General features: G+C 39.9%; 2 protein-coding genes, 1 long non-coding RNA gene and 1 other non-coding gene across 5 annotated transcripts; 2 read left to right on the top strand and 2 right to left on the bottom strand.

Annotated features, from left to right (window-relative positions):
* Positions 1-1372: 1372 nt before the first annotated feature.
* Positions 1373-4825, bottom strand: LOC113037419 (serine/threonine-protein kinase pim-1-like). The gene is made up of 9 exons (XM_026194460.1): positions 4035-4825; positions 3406-3642; positions 3155-3280; positions 2937-3031; positions 2751-2798; positions 2448-2666; positions 2178-2358; positions 1921-2091; positions 1373-1831 (listed from the first exon to the last, which is right to left on the bottom strand). The coding sequence occupies exons 1-9, from the start codon at positions 4093-4095 to the stop codon at positions 1740-1742; spliced, it is 1230 nt and encodes a 409-aa protein (XP_026050245.1). The 5' UTR covers positions 4096-4825; the 3' UTR covers positions 1373-1739.
* A 7113-nt stretch (positions 4826-11938) lies between these two features.
* On the top strand, positions 11939-12126 carry LOC113007179 (U2 spliceosomal RNA). Its single transcript, XR_003269869.1, has one exon. It is a non-coding gene; the product is annotated as a U2 spliceosomal RNA (small nuclear RNA).
* A 439-nt stretch (positions 12127-12565) lies between these two features.
* On the top strand, positions 12566-17028 carry LOC113007144 (differentially expressed in FDCP 6 homolog). Of its 2 annotated transcripts, XM_026143590.1 has the most exons (6): positions 12566-12894; positions 13063-13170; positions 13406-13572; positions 13695-13893; positions 13993-14028; positions 16540-17028. In XM_026143590.1, exons 1-6 carry the CDS (start codon positions 12874-12876, stop codon positions 16630-16632), a joined length of 624 nt encoding a protein of 207 aa, XP_025999375.1. In that variant the 5' UTR covers positions 12566-12873; the 3' UTR covers positions 16633-17028. The 2 variants fall into 2 exon arrangements, with proteins under 2 accessions (XP_025999375.1, XP_025999374.1); XM_026143589.1 differs by having other exon boundaries at positions 12566-13170.
* On the bottom strand, positions 15669-16156 carry LOC113007145 (uncharacterized). The gene is made up of 2 exons (XR_003269855.1): positions 15941-16156; positions 15669-15859 (listed from the first exon to the last, which is right to left on the bottom strand). It is a non-coding gene; the product is annotated as an uncharacterized LOC113007145 (long non-coding RNA).
* Positions 17029-17540: the final 512 nt, after the last annotated feature.

Raw genomic sequence — 17540 nt, 5'->3', positions numbered from 1 at the left:
TTCTCTCTTTTTCTTTCTTTCTTTTTTTCTTGGTGGGTTTTCTTTTGCAATCAAACGCAACATTATACAATTATATAGTATAGTAAGAAATATCCTTTAACTTAATTTAGTATTTGTTTTTTCATTTTTGTTTTTATTGTTTCCCCTTCAGTTTTGTGCTCATAACATGTTCTAATCTGACATATTATGCAGTAAATTATTTTTGCAATAACTTAACAGGCCATTGTGGGAGCCAACATTCATTTATCAAAGACATATTTGTATATTCTGTGGGCTGCTTTATGGTTGTGTCATTTAGAAACATAAGCCACAACAGACTTCCACTGGAGAGTACTTAAAAATGTATTTTTATGTAAAGATATTTTAATAACTACTATATTAAGGGAGAACCTATTGTTACATGGATTAATTGTACAAACTGTAGAGAAATAAGTTTAAGCGTGCAACTTTTTATTCATTTTTAACTGTATTAATGTTTTTATGTTAATACAGCCGCCTCATATCTGTTTCCTCAGTGTTTTTTAAACCATGTACTCCATCTATGAGTAAGAACATGAATAAATTCCTTTCCAAATTTGTAGTTCTTTTTTCCAACACACAGATGCAGGTATTCTTTTGCACCAAGGCGTTAAAGAAATGCTAAGAAAAAATGAAAATACTACGTTGCAACCTGTGTGTGTGTGTGTGTGTTTATATATCTGTATCTATATAGGTATAGATATATATGTGTATTCGTACCCTTTTTTCATCATCTAGTTTCCTGTGCCAGATCTTCTACTGATCCACTGAGGCAGACATGTAAAAAACATGAACTAAAGCATATTTCTGTATATAAACAGGACTTTAAATCTTTATCAACAGCTACTTTAGAGGAAATTCTTCAATAAACTGCAACCAAAGGCTCAACTCAGAGGACAAAACCCAACCTGTTATAAATAGTGTGACACCAAACTTTCTCTTGTGTAAAGTTACAAATAGGAGTAATTATCCACAGAAGCTTTTATACATAATGAAGTTATAATTCGTCCTGTAGAAATTGTACATTTAAGCTATATAGTTCCCTCTGTGATAACTCTGCTATGAATGCCTCTTATTAACTTTTATGCTTTTACAACCCACTATGAGCAAACACTCAGCAACAGTGGGAAGGAAAAACTCCCTTCTTGAAGGAAAAAACCTCTGGTAGATCCTGGAAATCTGTCTAAACTAGTTGGGGGTTAGAGCAACAGATGCAAGTCTTCAGATCATTTGCAGTGTGACTGTCTTTGTGCACACTTTAACCTGATTCAGTTTTCTTATTTGTCAAAATGCACCATGGGTAAAAAAAACAAAACAAAACAAAATAGTAATGAAGGAGAATCCTCAGCAAAGATGAATTAAACAAGTTTTATTTTGATCCAATTTTACTTTAAGTAAAACACATCTTTATTTGATGACTTTAATGTCATCAAATAAAGACAGTTTTGATGGAGCTCCTGACCCAGCCCAAGCTCACTATGAAGACGAGGAAAAACTCCCCAGGGGGCCAGATCGATGGGAAGAAACCTCGGGAAAGCCCATTCAAAGAGAGATCCCCTTTCCTGGGATGGCTGGGGGGGTTACAGGAAGTCCGAAAAAGCTAATTTTTTATTTATTTATTTTTTAAGATTGACCCATTCCTGTCCAACAGAAAAAAGAAAGGAGGTTACCACAGTGTATCACACTTATATGATAAGGTGTGAATTGTGTGTTTGTGTGTGCTATCTTAGCCAGGGGTGAAGCTGGAGCTCCTCCAGTGTTGGGCGCTTCTCCGGGGCTATAGTTAAACATGCCTCCAAGAAATTCTGGCATTCTTGAAAGAAAGAAAAGATCAAAAAGATGAAGATGATAGTTCTAGTGATCCAAGGCATCAGTGAATCTGGAAGTGTGAAGTTTTCTTACCTGTGGACAGACGCTTTTTGATGCTCAGTTTCTTTGCGAGGAACCTCTCGGTACTAAAGTGCCGTGCATGAAGCGCTTCATACAACACCACTCCCATTTGCCACACCGTGGTGGGTCCACACCTGTAGCAGCTCCTCCTGTACCACTCGGGAGGGGTGTGAAGAGGAGTGCCTAACAAACAGACACAATTACAATTTCTTCTAAAACAAAAGACACAAATTGCTACATCTGTGAAAAGCAGGAGCAGAATATGTTACCATAGAAGACGCGATACAGAGATCGCTGTTTAACAAAGCAGCTCAGTCCAAAGTCAATGATGCGAACTCGAGGCACATCGGAGCCGGTCTCAATCAGAATGTTTTCTCCCTTGATGTCCCGATGAAAGATGTGTTTATCCTCAAGTTCCTTTACAGCATCAACTAGTTGCTTCAGAATGACCTGGAAAAGATGAAAAACACAATAATGAGTTAATGCTTTTCTGCCTTGATTGAATGCTGTACAGTCTAAGGCTCTCCCAGTCAACCTACCTTGGCCTTGTCCTCTGGTAAGGTTCTTCCATATTCTGCTTTGTATTTTTGCAGGTCCACAGCGGGGACAGGTCTCTCCAGCACCAGGATCAGCTCTTTGCCAAGGTCGAACCACTCCAGCAAGGACACAGGTGCTGATATTCCCACTGACCCTTCTGCTTCACCTGCAAGTTTAACCATAATGGCCACTTCCACCGAGAGCATCTTCCCGCTTTCATCCTGAAATATTACAACAAAGTGGATGATGAGGAACGCCGCATTCAATCCAGTAATGTAAAACTAATTCAAGTGTTGGACGCTTACCGCCACTTTGCAGTAGACTTTATTTTTGGGAATGTGTTTGATGGCAACCTAGAAGACACAGAGCATTGGTGAGCATTTCCTCAGTATGACATAATGAAAGGTGGAAACACAGCAGACGTCTCAGTTTACGATATTATCCATTATCTGCGTTACTGCCTGTCTTACTACCATCATCTGAACACTTACTGGAAAACGATCTTCTATCCGGTAGCCAGAAAACACTGCTCCGCAGCCTCCTTCTCCGAGCTGGTGCTCCTCCACATATCTGGCTTGGAATTCACCTGAACAGACAAAACAGCAAATCTTGTTTTATTACAGCTGTGACACAAATTACTCTCCTCTGTAGCCTAAATGTTCCTTTTGCCCTTCCCCTGAATATAAAACCCAAGCTGCTTGCTACTTACGTTTTTGGTCTGCCACTGATTTTTTGTCCTGGTCCACATTCCTTTTTTTTTTCTTGGGTGACTCTCTGTCGTCTCCCGTGGCCTTTCTTTTGCCATTTTTTGCGCACACCTGTTTGTTGTTCAAGTCTGGAGATGTGGAAAACACCAAAAGCATATCAGCTCACTGGATGATAGACACAAACACTAAACACCAATATCTTAAACCTAGCAACCACACTTAATCTACCCCCTTATTCAACTAATTAGCCTACCTTTACCAGAGTCCAACGAGGAGGATGCTTGCTCCTTGTCACCGCTCATATGGTCAAGAAGTTTAGCCCTCTTTGCTCTCTTTGTTGTGTCCTCTTCATCTTGCACAACCTTGCGCTTCACTCCTTTGACCACATCTGAGCTGGTGGAAGGACCAGCCTGCTCAGCGACCCTCCTCCTTTTCATTGGGGTCTTCTTTTCAGGACTGGCCTTTCTTTTAGCAGTCCTGCTCTTACAATCTATAAACGACAACAACACAGTGGTGAAAAAGAGTCCCCGACATCAAGACTGGAAGCAGTTTGATGGCAAAGAATTTGAAATTGCTTTTGCTTAAATGATCACAAGTTTAATCTTGGGATGAAAAAAATAACTGATCAGTGCGAGTTGATACTAGGTTTACTAAGTCTTAGATCTTGATGGCACTTGTTGGTCTGTTTTTACTGTTGAGTCCAAGAATAAACTTATTACATTATTTTACCAAAAGACCGGTAACCTTTCTTTGATTAGACATCTTGTATTAAAGCTATTTTCAATTAAACATATGATTCAATTGCTCCAAAAATGATTCACACAGTGTCAACATTTCTAGGATTTGGATTTTACCAGGTTCTTATTTTATTATTTTACTTACCTTGATCTCCCGAATCTTTCTTATCGGCTGGAGTGGCAATTTTTCTTGTTTCCTTTTTCATTGTAATTTCGGAGACCCTTTAAAATCGAAAATGTAAACCGTAATGAGCTAAGATTGAGTTAATATTCCTTCAAATGTGCACCCTTCAAATGCTTGACTTTTCTAACTGAATTCTGTAAGTGAGCTTTATAAGTAAACTCTGGAAACTATGGCAACACAACATAGAATCTTGCCTTTCAGTGACTTCACTGACTGCCAGTAGTTCAAAGTAGTTTACAGAAAAACACTGGCAGACAAAGCCATAATATTTCTTATAATTCAATCATTTCATATCAATTAAACAGTTTCTTTCATTATCTTTCATCATTTGTATAAAGACCTCATCTATGGATGACAGTATGAAGATTTGTGGTTGACCACACACATTATAATAAACACAGTGTCAGCTACATTGTCATCTGATTTAAAGTATTTATTATGTACATTTAACTGTCATGGTAGTGAGTCTGTGACCCAGTGTTTTGTGTTTGTTCATTTATATTCATTGATTATTCTTATGTATGTTTTTGGTTCTCTTTATTGTTTTCTTCTTGTGTTATATTCTTAGGCTTTAGGTTTCTGTTACTTTGCCTTGCCCCTGTGTCCCACGTGTCATGTCTAGTCACTCTTGTTTCCATGTTCCCCAATTTCTCCCCAGTCAGTCATGTCTCTGTGTCAACTCTGTGTCTTTGTAAAAGTCTCTTGTTTGCTGTTTTACTTTGATAGTCATGTGTGCTGTGTTAGTGTTTTCATGTCTGTGAAGGTTCTCAGTCATCTAGGTCATCGTAGTCTAAGGAGTTTGGAAAGAAAGCGTCTGGACTTGAAGTTGCTTGAAGATGTTTCACCTTCTCGGATGAAAAGAACTTAAACTTTGCTTGAACATCTTCAAGCAACTTAAAGAAGTCCAGACGTTTTCTTTCTAAGCTCCTTAGACTATGTTAGTGTTTTCAGTTTTCCTTCCCCATGGTCTTGTTGTTTGTGATTTCTCGCAGCTGTGCTCTCATCCTGTGTCTTATTCCCTCATTTATCCCTCTGTGTATTTAAGCCCATTGTTTTCCTCTGTTTGCTGTTGGGTTATCTGTGTATCATCCATGACAATTAAATGAAATAGCAAATGCAACTACAATTTCAATGAGATTCATTCCTGGCATTCTACTGCGGTGGCTGAAAGTAGACACCAAGCATTATCACTGTAACTGATGTAAATATTGGACTTGGAGGAGATTCGTCTGATAGACTGATGCAAACATTACTGTGAGGAAATTTTTGAATCTCCCAATTTTCTTTCTTTCTTTCTGAAAGAAAGTTGGTTACTGTATCACATTTGTATGGCAAGATGTGAATTCAGTATGCGTGTGTGTTTGTGTCAGAGAGGAGTTTATCTGAGCCAGGGGTAAAGCAGGAGGTCCTCCAGCATTGGGCACTTCTCCAGGACTTTGTTAAAACTTGTTTTCAAGACGTCTGAAATGAAAGAAGGACAAGAGATATCGAGATGATAATTCCAGTGATTCAAGCGATCACATTGATTTTCTGCAAAATTTTCGTTTTGAGAGTCATTCGGCTGGGCAGGGGGTATAACACATCTGCAATGCAGCAACATCTGCTCTCTGGGCCTGTGTGAGAGTGTTATCTCAATGGCGGGAATGAGGATGTTGGAATTTGGCATCTCAGGCACCAACTCATCTCTTTCCTTAACCGGGCTCACCAGAGATTGGTTTCAGCCTCTCTCCATGCTTTAAGGAGGTTGAGTTGATAAATCTGACTGGCCCCTCCCCTGTCTGACCCTATCTCTTCATAGTCAACACCAATGTTCTCACCGTGTGACCATGAACGGTCCTTACCACTTGGCAAGTAATTTCGAGCTAGAAGAAGGGAGTAAGACAAGCACTTTATGTCCCTGTGAAAATACAACTACATTTTATCAAATATCACTAAGCAGTCCTTACCTTTAAATACAGCCTGGTTTCTTTCTCTTTCTTTCTATATCTCTGAGTGAAGTTAGCTCTCATTCTTTCTCTTCCTGTGAAATACAGCAAGTAGAGCTTTAGATAGCAACACACTGTAACACAGTTAGTGTTTGTTGAGGTGATAGAAATGCTGCATTTGAAATTACCTGACACAACATTTTACTCCCTTTTATGTTCACTCCTTTTTTTCTGAAGTACCGCAAATTATGGGCACGTGGGGTTGTTCTGGTGTTGTGCTAAAAATAAATAAATCAACACTACAGTACATGGTTTGTTCTTTCATCTCTTTTTATGCGACATCCTCTACTGATTAAAACGCGACTGCCTTTCACTGTTTAGGCTCAAATCTCATTGTTTGAAGGCCTGCAGTGACGTGAAATATTAACTTCCCCCAAATGCGTTAAACCCAAAGTAACGAGTTTGTTTTGAAAATATACGGAGTGGAAACTACAGATATTTGTAGTTTTGCACGTCTTTCTTCCTCCACCAGAGGCCATAGGCGCTGTCGATCTTGTATGTCCTCCTGCAGCAACATCTCTGCGAAGCTGATGCCTTCTTGCTTGCAGGTTGAAGAATCTTTGGTGCGCCTCCACAATTCTTCTTTAATTCGCCTCTGTGTGAATAGAATAATGATTTTTCTGTTTCTGCCATCAACTTGTTTCCCTAAGCGGTGGACAATATCAACAGCCTCTTCTAAGTTCAAGTCAGGGGCAATCTTCTGAAGCATTTGCAAAACCTTCACTCTAATGTTTTCGTCTTTGTCTTCCTTCACCCCTTTCAGTTTTAGGCACCACCTCATTCGGTAGCGCTCTTGTTCTCTCACTCTTCTTTTCAAGTCTTCGTTTTCTTTAAGCAGCAGTTCATTTGCCAGTTTAACAACTTTCAGTTTGCAATCAGCTATCTCTGCAGCGTTAAACTCTACAGCCTTAGCCAAGCTGGCAACCATAGCTGCACTTTGTCTGTTTTGTTCCTTGATATCCTCCAGTTGTGCTTCAAATTTTTTGTCAAGTCCCATAATGGCTTCAAAAATAGTTTTATTGGAGATATCATCTTCCTTCGCTGAAGATTTTGTTCTTTTCTTTCCTCTGGCGGTTGTTTTCGTCTCCCTGTGAGGTGTCATGCCGAGCAGATGTCAGAATTGAGTTCAAGCAAAGTTGACTCTTTTGGTGATTACAGTTTGTCCAGGCGGGCTGTGCGTCTTATTTCATCTGCAGACACGTCGTTGGATGAGGAACAGCTCATGTTGGCATCAGTGGCAGTCAGGATGGCGGCATCTTCCAGAGGGAAGGTCAGGTCGCTGGTCTCTCTGAGCAGGACGCTGTCCACCAACAAGCCCGGTTCCACGGCTGGAGATTACCCTCCTCCGGCTGAAGCCCCCGCTTTTCCCCCGAACAGCGAGCCAGCCGCGGCGCCTCACCCAAAAGCAGCGGCTGCTCCGTGCTCCTCTTCCCCAGTCAGGGCAGCCAGTTTGTGGGCATGGGCAGAGGACTTTTGAAATACCCCAACATTAAAGAAATGTTCACCATAGCCCAGAAGATCCTGGGTTACGACCTGCTGTCTCTGTGTCTGGAGGGCCCCGAGGACGAGCTGCAGAAAACCCCAAAGTAAGTGCCAGATAAATGTCTGGAAAAGGACAATAACTGCAGGTCCTGCCTTCTTAAATGTGGCCATTTTATCTTTTAAAAAAAAAAAAATACTGCTACAGTAATATTAATTTATATTTAAAATGTGCGCACATTATGTATGAAGGTGTGGATGAATGATGCTTGTTGTAAGAAAGCATTTTGAGTGCCCAGTAGAAGAGCATCTTTCAAATGCAAAGTTTCTCATTTCAACTTTAATTACTGCACATGATTAAGGCGATAAGAGTAAATAAGGCTTCCAACAGTGGTTATTTCTTATTATCATATCTTATTTTTATTGGTTTTATCAGTAGATTGTTGTTTCACTCCCACCAAAAACATCACCGTAAATAATCTTCTGATTCTGAATGACCATTTAAAAAAATAAACAAATTGTTCTGAGTTAATTTCAGTTACGGATGTATCAGTGACGTAAATGATATATTGGTCATAATCGGGAGGCTGTTACATTTTTATTTTTTTTTTACTTGTTTTGACTTGTCTTTCTGGGGCAATGAACTTTGCAGAAGGTAGAAAGATTTCTTTTTGGGGGTTTTTTGTGCATTTGTTAGCAAGAAGAGGCAGTCGCTTATTAAGCTTAACGCAGGAATGCTTTACAAACATTCAGAGATGGACTTACACACTTGCTTTACTTCTCTCGGGGATAACTTTGTCGGAGATGAAATGCCAGGTTCCTAGCGAAGCTCCAAATGCTATCCAGACCACCGACAGGTCCCGCATGCCACAGCCGCTCTATCACGTGATGCATACTGCTCCGACGTGCTAACGTTCTGAGGTGAGTTACGGCATGTTGCAAGTTTTGCGAGGTGATTTCGTGATATTTAATGGATCGGATTACATTTTTTATTTTTCTTCGATATCCGATCCAGTAATTTAGGTCAGTATCGGACCGATACCGATACGTAATATCGGATCGGTCCATCTCTAATTTATATAACGTCAATACTATCAAATTTATTCTGATTTATGTTTATTTATGTTCTTAGGGCTGCGCTCTTCTGGACAGAGATCTCTGATGTTGTTCCTGGGATCTGCTGGAGCCGCTCACCTAGCTTGGGAGTCACCAAACCGAGTGTTCCAATTACTACTGGGACCACTGTTACCTTAACCCTCCACATCTTCTCGAGCTCTTCTCTGAGCCTTTGGTATTTCTCAAGCTTCTCGTGCTCCTTTTTCCTGATGCTGTGCAGGGTGTACCCTGCCTCTCGCCCTATGACAGCTGGGATAGGCTCCAGCGCCCCCCGCGACCCTGAAAAGGATAAGCGGAAGCAAATGGATGGATGGATGGATGAATTTCAAATAAGCTCAATGTTTGTTTATTGTGCTTTAGTTATTTGTTGGCATTAGTTTATTTGTAAAATGATCCCATGCAATACAAGTCTACTGTACTGCATTCTTTTTTGTTATTTTTATTCATCAGTCATCAACAACAAAGTTTGTTTTGTTTGTTTGGGGAATGTATTTTTTCGATCTGTTAGTTTTTGCAAATAAAAAAACTTTTAGTTTTTGTATTTCTATTTCGGATAACAGAGAAGCATATTTTTAACATAACTGCTGTGTACTGTAAACAATCGCTTTCAAGCACATTCACAGATCATTACGTTGTGGTTTATGAGCACTAGTGCTAATCATTTAAACAAGTAAATGGCCTGCATTTGTATAGCGCTTTCCTAGTCCCTAAGGACCCCAAAGCGCTTCACACTACATTCAGTCATTCACACACTGGCGATAGCAAGCTACATTGTAGCCACAGCTGCCCTGGGACGCACTGACAGAGGCGGACACTGGCGCCACCGGGCCCTCTGACCACCACCAGTAGGCAAACATGGGGTTAGTATCTTGCCCAAGGATATTTGGCATGCAGCCAGGAGGCAGCCTGGGATCAAACCACCAACCATCTGATTAGTGGCTGACCTGCTCTGCCACCTGAGCTACAGCCACCCAATAGTAAAATACTTAAAACACATTCAAGTATTCTTGACAGAATTGCAGTGTGCAGAAAAGACACTGAGTAAATACTGTATATTTCCTTCCCATGAGTATTATGTCAGTCAGTTTGATCGTCATCATTTTTACAAATGATAGAAAAATATATACCATAATAATACAATAGCTACAATAAATCACACCGTGTTCTTAAAAATGGTTGTAAAAGAATCAAACATTTATCACTAGTGTCCTTATCCTCACACTTCTATATTTTCCTTCTGCCTTAAAAATATGTTTCTGAATAATCAAAACTAAATGTAAATGAAGATGGTGTAGAAGCTCTAAACTAGCTTCAGTATAGCTTTATATATATTTTTTAAACTGCATGTTAACTACACTTTTTTTTAAATGATAAGTTAAACTGCTGTTGGACAGTTAGACCTGTAGTATCTATAAAATTTCTGTTATTAAGAATAGCTTGCAGCAACATATAATACTATATGTTGGATAGTTTGGTTTATGTGATCTGTTCGGGCTGATGTGAGTAAATGAGATGTACATATTTCAGTGCTTTCCTCTTTATGCCTTTAATAATGAAGATTAAAAAGGATTTAAAAATGGAGGATTTAGTGTTTAATAGCACATTACAGGGTTTCTTTTATGGGTCTTTTTTTTTTTTGCATGTGAAAGTTTCTAAAAAAGCAGAAGTACTAATGAGGAGGTTTTTGTCACTGTCTAAATCACTGTGGTACAGCTGCACTGGCAGAGTCATCCCATGTCTGACAGTAATACACTGCAGAGTCTCCTGTCTCTGCTCGCTTGATAATGAACTGGTAATCAATGTTTGATGAGGACTTAGAGTTGAATCTGTCTGAGGAGAATCCTGTTCCAAAGCTGGGTGAGCTGCTAGAATGATAAAATCTTAGAACATACTGAGGAACCGTTCCAGGAACTTGTTTATACCATCTAACAGAATTCCCATCATCTCTCTCTATGTTACAGTTGAGAACAACTTCTTGACCTGGAGAAACTGTGTGGACAGCAGGTGTTTGGGTCAACACAATCACTGCATCAACATCTGCCAGGAAACACAGAAAAAATAGAAGTTTAAAGTTTAGCTCTAAATATGGACTAAAAAATGGAATAAGAAGATCTTACATGTTAGAGCAGTGATGAGAGTGCAGAAGGTCCACAGCATGTTGTCAGTGTGAGGTGTAAATGATCTTTACTGTTTAGAGATGTGAGTAGGAGAAGAGAGCTGGAGCTTATAAAGAGGAGAGGCAAACTAAAGGAGGAGGAGATTAAAGAAAACTACTTTCACTCATAGATTAAATGATTCATGAGCAGTTTCACATTGTTGTTCATTGTTGTTTCTGATTCATATTCATCATTCATGCTCAAGTCTGTCATAAAATAATATTCTTGAAAAAGTTGTTGTAGCTGTTAGTGTGGCTCTCATTTTGGCCTTCTGTTGCTGTAGCCCATCTGCTTCAAAGTCAGATGTACGGTGCTCCCAAACATGCTCTTCTGCATAGCTTGTTTTGAAACATTGCACCAAAAACTGCTGCTCGCTGGATATTTTCTCATTTGAGTCCTCCATCCCTGTAAACCCTATGGCCGAGTGGTTAAGGCGTTGGACTTAAGCTCCAATGAGCGCATGCTCTCGTGGGTTCAAACCCCACTCCTGGTATAATTTGGAGCCTCATGACTGGTAACCTGAAATGTATCTATGGGAGCAACAATGATCAATAGGAGTTTTTAGGAATTTGCTGTGAGCAATATCCCCCCACCCAGTCACCCCCAAAAAAGCTGGGATGAAAGACAAATGAGAGGTCTGTACCAAGGTCGCCCCCTCTCAGTCTTACTGTACATGTTATATGTAGAACCGTTGGCTTGTGCAATCAGGGAAAGCCCAGACATAACAGGAATACAGTTACCGGGAGGAGAAACATTAAAAATTTAACAGTATGTAATTATTATATTATGAAAACAATTATAACACCAAGAAAGTTATAAAAATGAATTGAAGACGCTCCGTCTCAACGACCGCTGATTGGACTGCAGGCGACCACGTGATTTTGAATCTCATTAACCGGCATGCGCTGACCGGCGTTTCAGAAACTAAAGTGTCGTCATATATGTGGCGCCGTTTAAAAACTGAAACATGCCGACCATAGTTATATTGTGATGTTTCGGAGGTAAAACGTCAGTAAAACATCGACCTGTCCTCTACCATTTGTTAGAAGGCGACTGTGTTCTTCATTGTAACCATGAGTTAGAGTTGCAGTAAGCAGAATGAGTCGTTTCTGTCGTGCGATATGTGGGTATCGCTTCTCGGCCTTTTGGCTAAGATCAAGTGTAGTATCTGTTCTTATCAGTTTAATATCTGATACGTCCCCTACCCGGGGACCATATATTAAATTGATTTTTGGAGCAGGGACATGGAATAGGGGCTTGCTCCGTCCACTCCACGCATCGACCTGGTATTGCAGTATTGCAGAGTTGGCAACTCTACTAACTAACCTTATGAATAAAATAAAGTTCACTATCAGTAACATCATAGCAACCGAACATCTGTATAAACTTGTCATGCTAGCTCACACAGTATGAGGTATTGTAACTGACTGTAAAAAGTCAGCACAACGAAAATAAACTCCACCTAAACTTGGTTTATATCTGACCCAGATAGACTGCAGGTCATAACTTCTTACCTGAAGTTCAGTTCACCTGACACTCGGACTGGTGGCCGCCTCGGGGCTCTCCTCCTGCTTCCCCTTCCCTCATCCACCTGCTGGCCTCTGTGGAAGCCCTGCCATAGCCACCACCAAACAACTGAGTTATTTTTACACATCGACCTGCATCTTATAACTCATAACTCTTATGTTAAGTGGGGGAACTTGCACAATCGGTGGCTAACTAAATACTTTTTTGCCCCACTGTACACTCACTGGCCAAATTTTTGTTAGATACACCTGTTGAGCTGCTCATTAGGTCAAATACCTAATCAGCCTATCACATAGCAGCAGCTCAGTGCATTTAGGCATGTATACATTAATAAGATGACCTGCTGAAGGTCAAAGGGGATTTAAATGACTTTGAACATGCATTGTTGTTTGTGTCGGACAGGCTTGTCTGAGTATTTCAGAAACTGTACAACCATCTAACCGGTTTATAGAAAATGGTCTGAAATGGAGGAAATCTCCTGTGAGCAGCACTTCTCTGGGAAAAAATCACTTGTTGGTGCCAAAGATCAAAAGCGGAATGAGCAGATTACTTACAGCTGTAAGGAAAGCAACATGAACTCAAATACCCACTTACTTCAACCAAGTTATCAAGAAGAGCACCGCTGAAAGCACAATACGTTGAACCTCGAAGCTGATGGCCTAGTGTCACCTGCTGGATAGAGGTGAAAACACAAAGCAAACAATGTCTCTTTCATCTGTTTCACAGCATGCACGGGAACTGGAAACTCGCCGAAGGGAGGCAGAGGAGAGAGAGCGGAGGAAGCAGAGGGAGGTGCAGCTGGAACTGGAAAGACAGCTGAAAGAGGCTGTGATGGTAAAAAAAAAAGTTTTCCACTTGACACCAATTATGTACAGAGTCTTTTCTCCTTGACTTTGATCTTTGAGAACTCCAGCAAAATGTTGACTGTCATTATAAAATTCACACCTAGTCTTTAATGATTTGGAAAAATGGTTATGACAGTCCAGGAAAAGGTAATTCAGGAATAGGTCAGTTTATACCGCTCTGTTGGTGCATCTGTTTATGTAGCTGTGTGTGTGTGTGTGCATAGATAAAAGACAGCATGCAGGCTGAGATGCAGGTGAAGGAAAAGGAGGCTGAACAACAGAAGAAGAGGATCAGGGAGCTGGAGCTGACACAGCAGCAGCTGGAAGTTGCCCTTAATATGGAGATCCAGGCTCGGCTGGAGGAGGAGAGGGCCAGACTGGAGCTTGAGCGGTAACAATGGATTTCTAACTCTTATTATGGCCCTTTATTATTTTATTTGTGATGGAGATCTGAGATATCCATGAGAAGTATTAACATTTTCAGTTGCTTCTTCCCTTTTTCCCCTCCTTCAGGTTGCTGCAGGCTGAAGATGAAAAGAGGAAACATTTCCAGCTCCTCCAGGAGCAGCAACGTACAATGCAAAACCTCAGCCCCATACAGGAGCTGTCAGATGGCAGTCCCGATGAGGACACCCCCTCAGCCCTAAACTCTGCCTCTCAGGAGCTCCAGGATCTGCAGGCATCTCGCCAAAGAAGTCACCAGCGTCTGGAGGTGAACAAGTTTGTTTTGACTGGCTTTGTGAGCAGCATCTTATTTAGTGCTCTTCTAAAACAACACTGATGAAGATGCCTGCATGATTTTTGTTTCCAGGAGGTTCAGGAGAGGCTGAGGAATGCCAGTCAACAGGTACGGCACTGGAACATCCAGCTGAACTGACTGATGACCCCCATTACTCCTGCAGGTGCGGTATTCACTTTGCCTCTTTGCAGCACAGACTTCTGGAACAGAGTGTTAGTATAGTTAATAACAGTGTAGACCAGGGGTGTCAAACTCAAATACACAGTGGGCCAAAATTCAAAACTGGATCAAAGTCGCGGGCTAACTTTAATATTTATTGAAATATATTTATTCCTCCAGATATAAGAATGAATCTTTTCTTATGGACTCAAACACATTTTGCTGAAAAACTGAATATGGAACAAGCAAAGCTTAATACTAAACAATATATATTAGCTGTATAATACCAGTAGGCCAGCTCTAATAGTAATTTGGTATGGCTTCGCGGGCCAAATGTAATTAGGTTGCGGGCCAAATTTGGCCAGAGTTTGACACCTATGGTGTAGACCATATAATCTGTCAGATAATTGCATTAAAATGCTACAAAAGGCACCTACCCCCAAACATGTCAAGAGATTCATTCAGTGACTTGAATGAAAGAATCTGACTCACCTCAAGTTAATTAAAATTAAAAATAAATCTTATTATGATTTAAACACGGAAATCTTAAAACGAAAAATAACCGCATGCACAGTTGTTACAGGCTGCAAACATGTTTTATACTGCTTTGAAGTCTGGGACAGCATCATAAGAGGCATAACTGATCTCACCATAGTCCCATGAAGACTCAAGATGAGTGTTTTCACGACTGCCATCTTGGTGTTTTGAAATCAGGCATGATGAATGAAGGGAAGAACTGTCTGTTAAGGTTCTCAGTCGTTCAGGTCATCGTAGTCTAAGGAGCTTGGAAAGAAAAGCATCTGGACTTCTTTAAGTTTCTTGAAGAGCATTTCACCTCTCATTCAAGAAGCTTCTTCAGTTCTCTGAAGAAATTCTGAACTGAAGAAGCTTCTCAGATGAGAAGTGAAACATCTTCAAGAAACTTAAAGAAGTCCAGATGCTTTTCTTTCCAAGCTCCTTAGACTGTAGTTAAACTTCACACACTGGACTTGTCAGTCACACATCCTTCGCCAGTAGGCATTCCCAGAATGATCTTTCCCCTTCTGACGCTTAGAATGACCAAATATGTGCAAAATGGACAATTCCACATGCCACCATGTCAGTCTTTTATTAAATATGACATGAAACAAATGACTGAGCCATTAAATTTGTCACAAAGGTGTTCACCTAATTCCAGGCAAATGGAATAGACTTCTATGGGACCATAAGTCTTTTTGCACTTTGACATTTGTTTTACTTTTCAGATCTGTAACCTATAACTTTTATACTGTATGTGTTTTGATCATAGGAGTCTACGGGGACTTACTTACTTTTAGCACGTTTAGCAGTTGATGTTGGCTTCTTTTTTCAGTACTGGAGCTTCCTGCTCATTGAAGACTTTTCTAAAAGGAAATGCTTAATCCAAAATGGCGTTTTAAGGGCTTGGATTAATGTCAATTTCAGCAAATATTCTTTCTTATGTTAAAAGAACATGGATCTCTGTCAGTGATAACTTCTGACTTTATAACTCAAATTTTAAGAGAGAGCTTCACTGCTAAGCTCTCATCTGTGTGGGTGTCACGGTTCGCTTGAGGACTCACACGCAGGACTCAGAGGCACAGTCTGTATTTATTACAGTTCCACCAGGTGTATATACAAACAGTGCAGGGGATAGTGCTATATACAAAGCGGTGACAGGGAAAAGGCTCTGGGGAAATCCAGGTAGGGAAAAGACACTTGCTCCTCTTCTGACTCTCTCTCCAAACACCGCTCGGGGGATGCAGAGTCGGGTCCAGGGGATCTATGTACAGAAGGAAACACACGTTAGAGGTTTTGCACAGGGAAGCAAAAGAGAACTTGCTCAGAGCCGGGCTGCACTGACGCGAGTCACACACAACGATCCAGTGATGAGTAGAAGCCACTCCCTGGCTTAAATGCTGGCTGCACTGATGAGGCCCAGGTGTTTCCTCCTCAGAGGGGCGTGGGCCGAGGGCGTGAACCCACCATGAGTTCCGCCCTGGCGAGAGAGAGAGAGAGAACACTACTAGTCAGCGGCCTGCTGATCCCCTGGCCGTGACAGTGGGGTTCAAATCCCTTATTCAGATTAAAATTTTATGTGACATTACATTGGCAAAAATTAAATTTACTTGAATAATGTGAGTATTGGAGTAAGTACTTGAGTAGTTTTTGAATAACTTTAATTTTGTAATGTGCATATTTTATGAATAATGATGTTTCAATACTTTAATCTACTGAATAAGTAAGAATTAGACTTAATAATCTTTTTACTTTAAAAAGGGAAATTGTGTACAATCTTTTATTCTCCAAAATGCACATAATAAAAATGTTTTGGGGAATGTATATGCTTTTTAAAAACCAATTGCTTCTTACTTGATGCATGCTATAACTTTCAGCAAAACTGAACTAAAATTTGTTAACAAGCTTACCAAATAAGAAATGTTTTGTGAATTTTCTTTGCAGAGCGACTGGAAAGCCGGCTGTTATCAAAGCCCACATGCCCTAAAAAGGAGGACGCGCTGGCCAGTAATGAGTTCATCACTAAGTTTAAGATAAGAGTTGATCAGAATAGAGGCGATGATGAAAGTCTGGAGCATCAGTTGGAGGCTGCCAACCTGTCTGATGAATCGTTCGAGGCCCAGACAGAAGTCAACGGACAAATATGATCACAGAAATTTTAAAAACGCGAGTTGAGAGTTAAGGGGGAAAATATTGTAATAAGTATATATTTGAATTGCACACTAAGATATAAAGTGATGGCAGCGAGCACAGTGTTGCAGGATTTAATTAAAAACACATCTGACTAAGACCAACTGAAATTTAGAGTTGTGTATAATAAAGTTTATTCATGATTAATAAAACAAATCTGTAATAATTTTCTTTCTCTTTTGTCCATCTGAATCTCGCTACAGCTTAAATAAAAGAAAAGAATGTGTTTTGAATATATTAAACTATTCTCTCTTTTTCTTTCTTTCTTTTTTTCTTGGTGGGTTTTCTTTTGCAATCAAACGCAACATTATACAATTATATAGTATAGTAAGAAATATGCTTTAACTTAATTTAGTATTTGTTTTTTCATTTTTGTTTTTATTGTTTCCCCTTCAGTTTTGTGCTCATAACATGTTCTAATCTGACATATTATGCAGTAAATTATTTTTGCAATAACTTAACAGGCCATTGTGGGAGCCAACATTCACTTATCAAAGACATATTTGTATATTCTGTGGGCTGCTTTATGGTTGTGTCATTTAGAAACATAAGCCACAACAGACTTCCACTGGAGAGTACTTAAAAATGTATTTTTATGTAAAGATATTTTAATAACTACTATATTAAGGGAGAACCTATTGTTACATGGATTAATTGTACAAACTGTAGAGAAATAAGTTTAAGCGTGCAACTTTTTATTCATTTTTAACTGTATTAATGTTTTTATGTTAATTATCTATATAGATATATATGTG

This window comes from Astatotilapia calliptera, chromosome 15 (assembly GCF_900246225.1).
Source record: "Astatotilapia calliptera chromosome 15, fAstCal1.2, whole genome shotgun sequence".
In the NCBI taxonomy this organism is placed as follows: domain Eukaryota; kingdom Metazoa; phylum Chordata; class Actinopteri; order Cichliformes; family Cichlidae; genus Astatotilapia; species Astatotilapia calliptera.
Note: the sequence above shows the minus strand (reverse complement) of the source record. Positions and strands in the feature narration are given on the sequence as shown.

What these genes read in the sequence shown, in the direction of transcription:
- LOC113037419 (XM_026194460.1), bottom strand. Translation starts at nt 4,095, where the DNA reads ATGAAAAAGGAAACAAGAAAAATTGCCACTCCAGCCGATAAGAAAGAT. An exon ending in AAGTCTACTGCAAAGTGGCG is followed by an intron (nt 2,667 to 2,750) that starts GTAAGCGTCCAA and finishes GTAATATTTCAG; the next exon opens with GATGAAAGCGGGAAGATGCT. An exon ending in TACCAGAGGACAAGGCCAAG is followed by an intron (nt 2,359 to 2,447) that starts GTAGGTTGACTG and finishes CATCTTTTCCAG; the next exon opens with GTCATTCTGAAGCAACTAGT.
- LOC113007144 (XM_026143589.1), top strand. Translation starts at nt 13,039, where the DNA reads ATGTCTCTTTCATCTGTTTCACAGCATGCACGGGAACTGGAAACTCGC. An exon ending in AGCTGAAAGAGGCTGTGATG is followed by an intron (nt 13,171 to 13,405) that starts GTAAAAAAAAAA and finishes GTGTGTGCATAG; the next exon opens with ATAAAAGACAGCATGCAGGC. An exon ending in GAAGTCACCAGCGTCTGGAG is followed by an intron (nt 13,894 to 13,992) that starts GTGAACAAGTTT and finishes TTTTGTTTCCAG; the next exon opens with GAGGTTCAGGAGAGGCTGAG.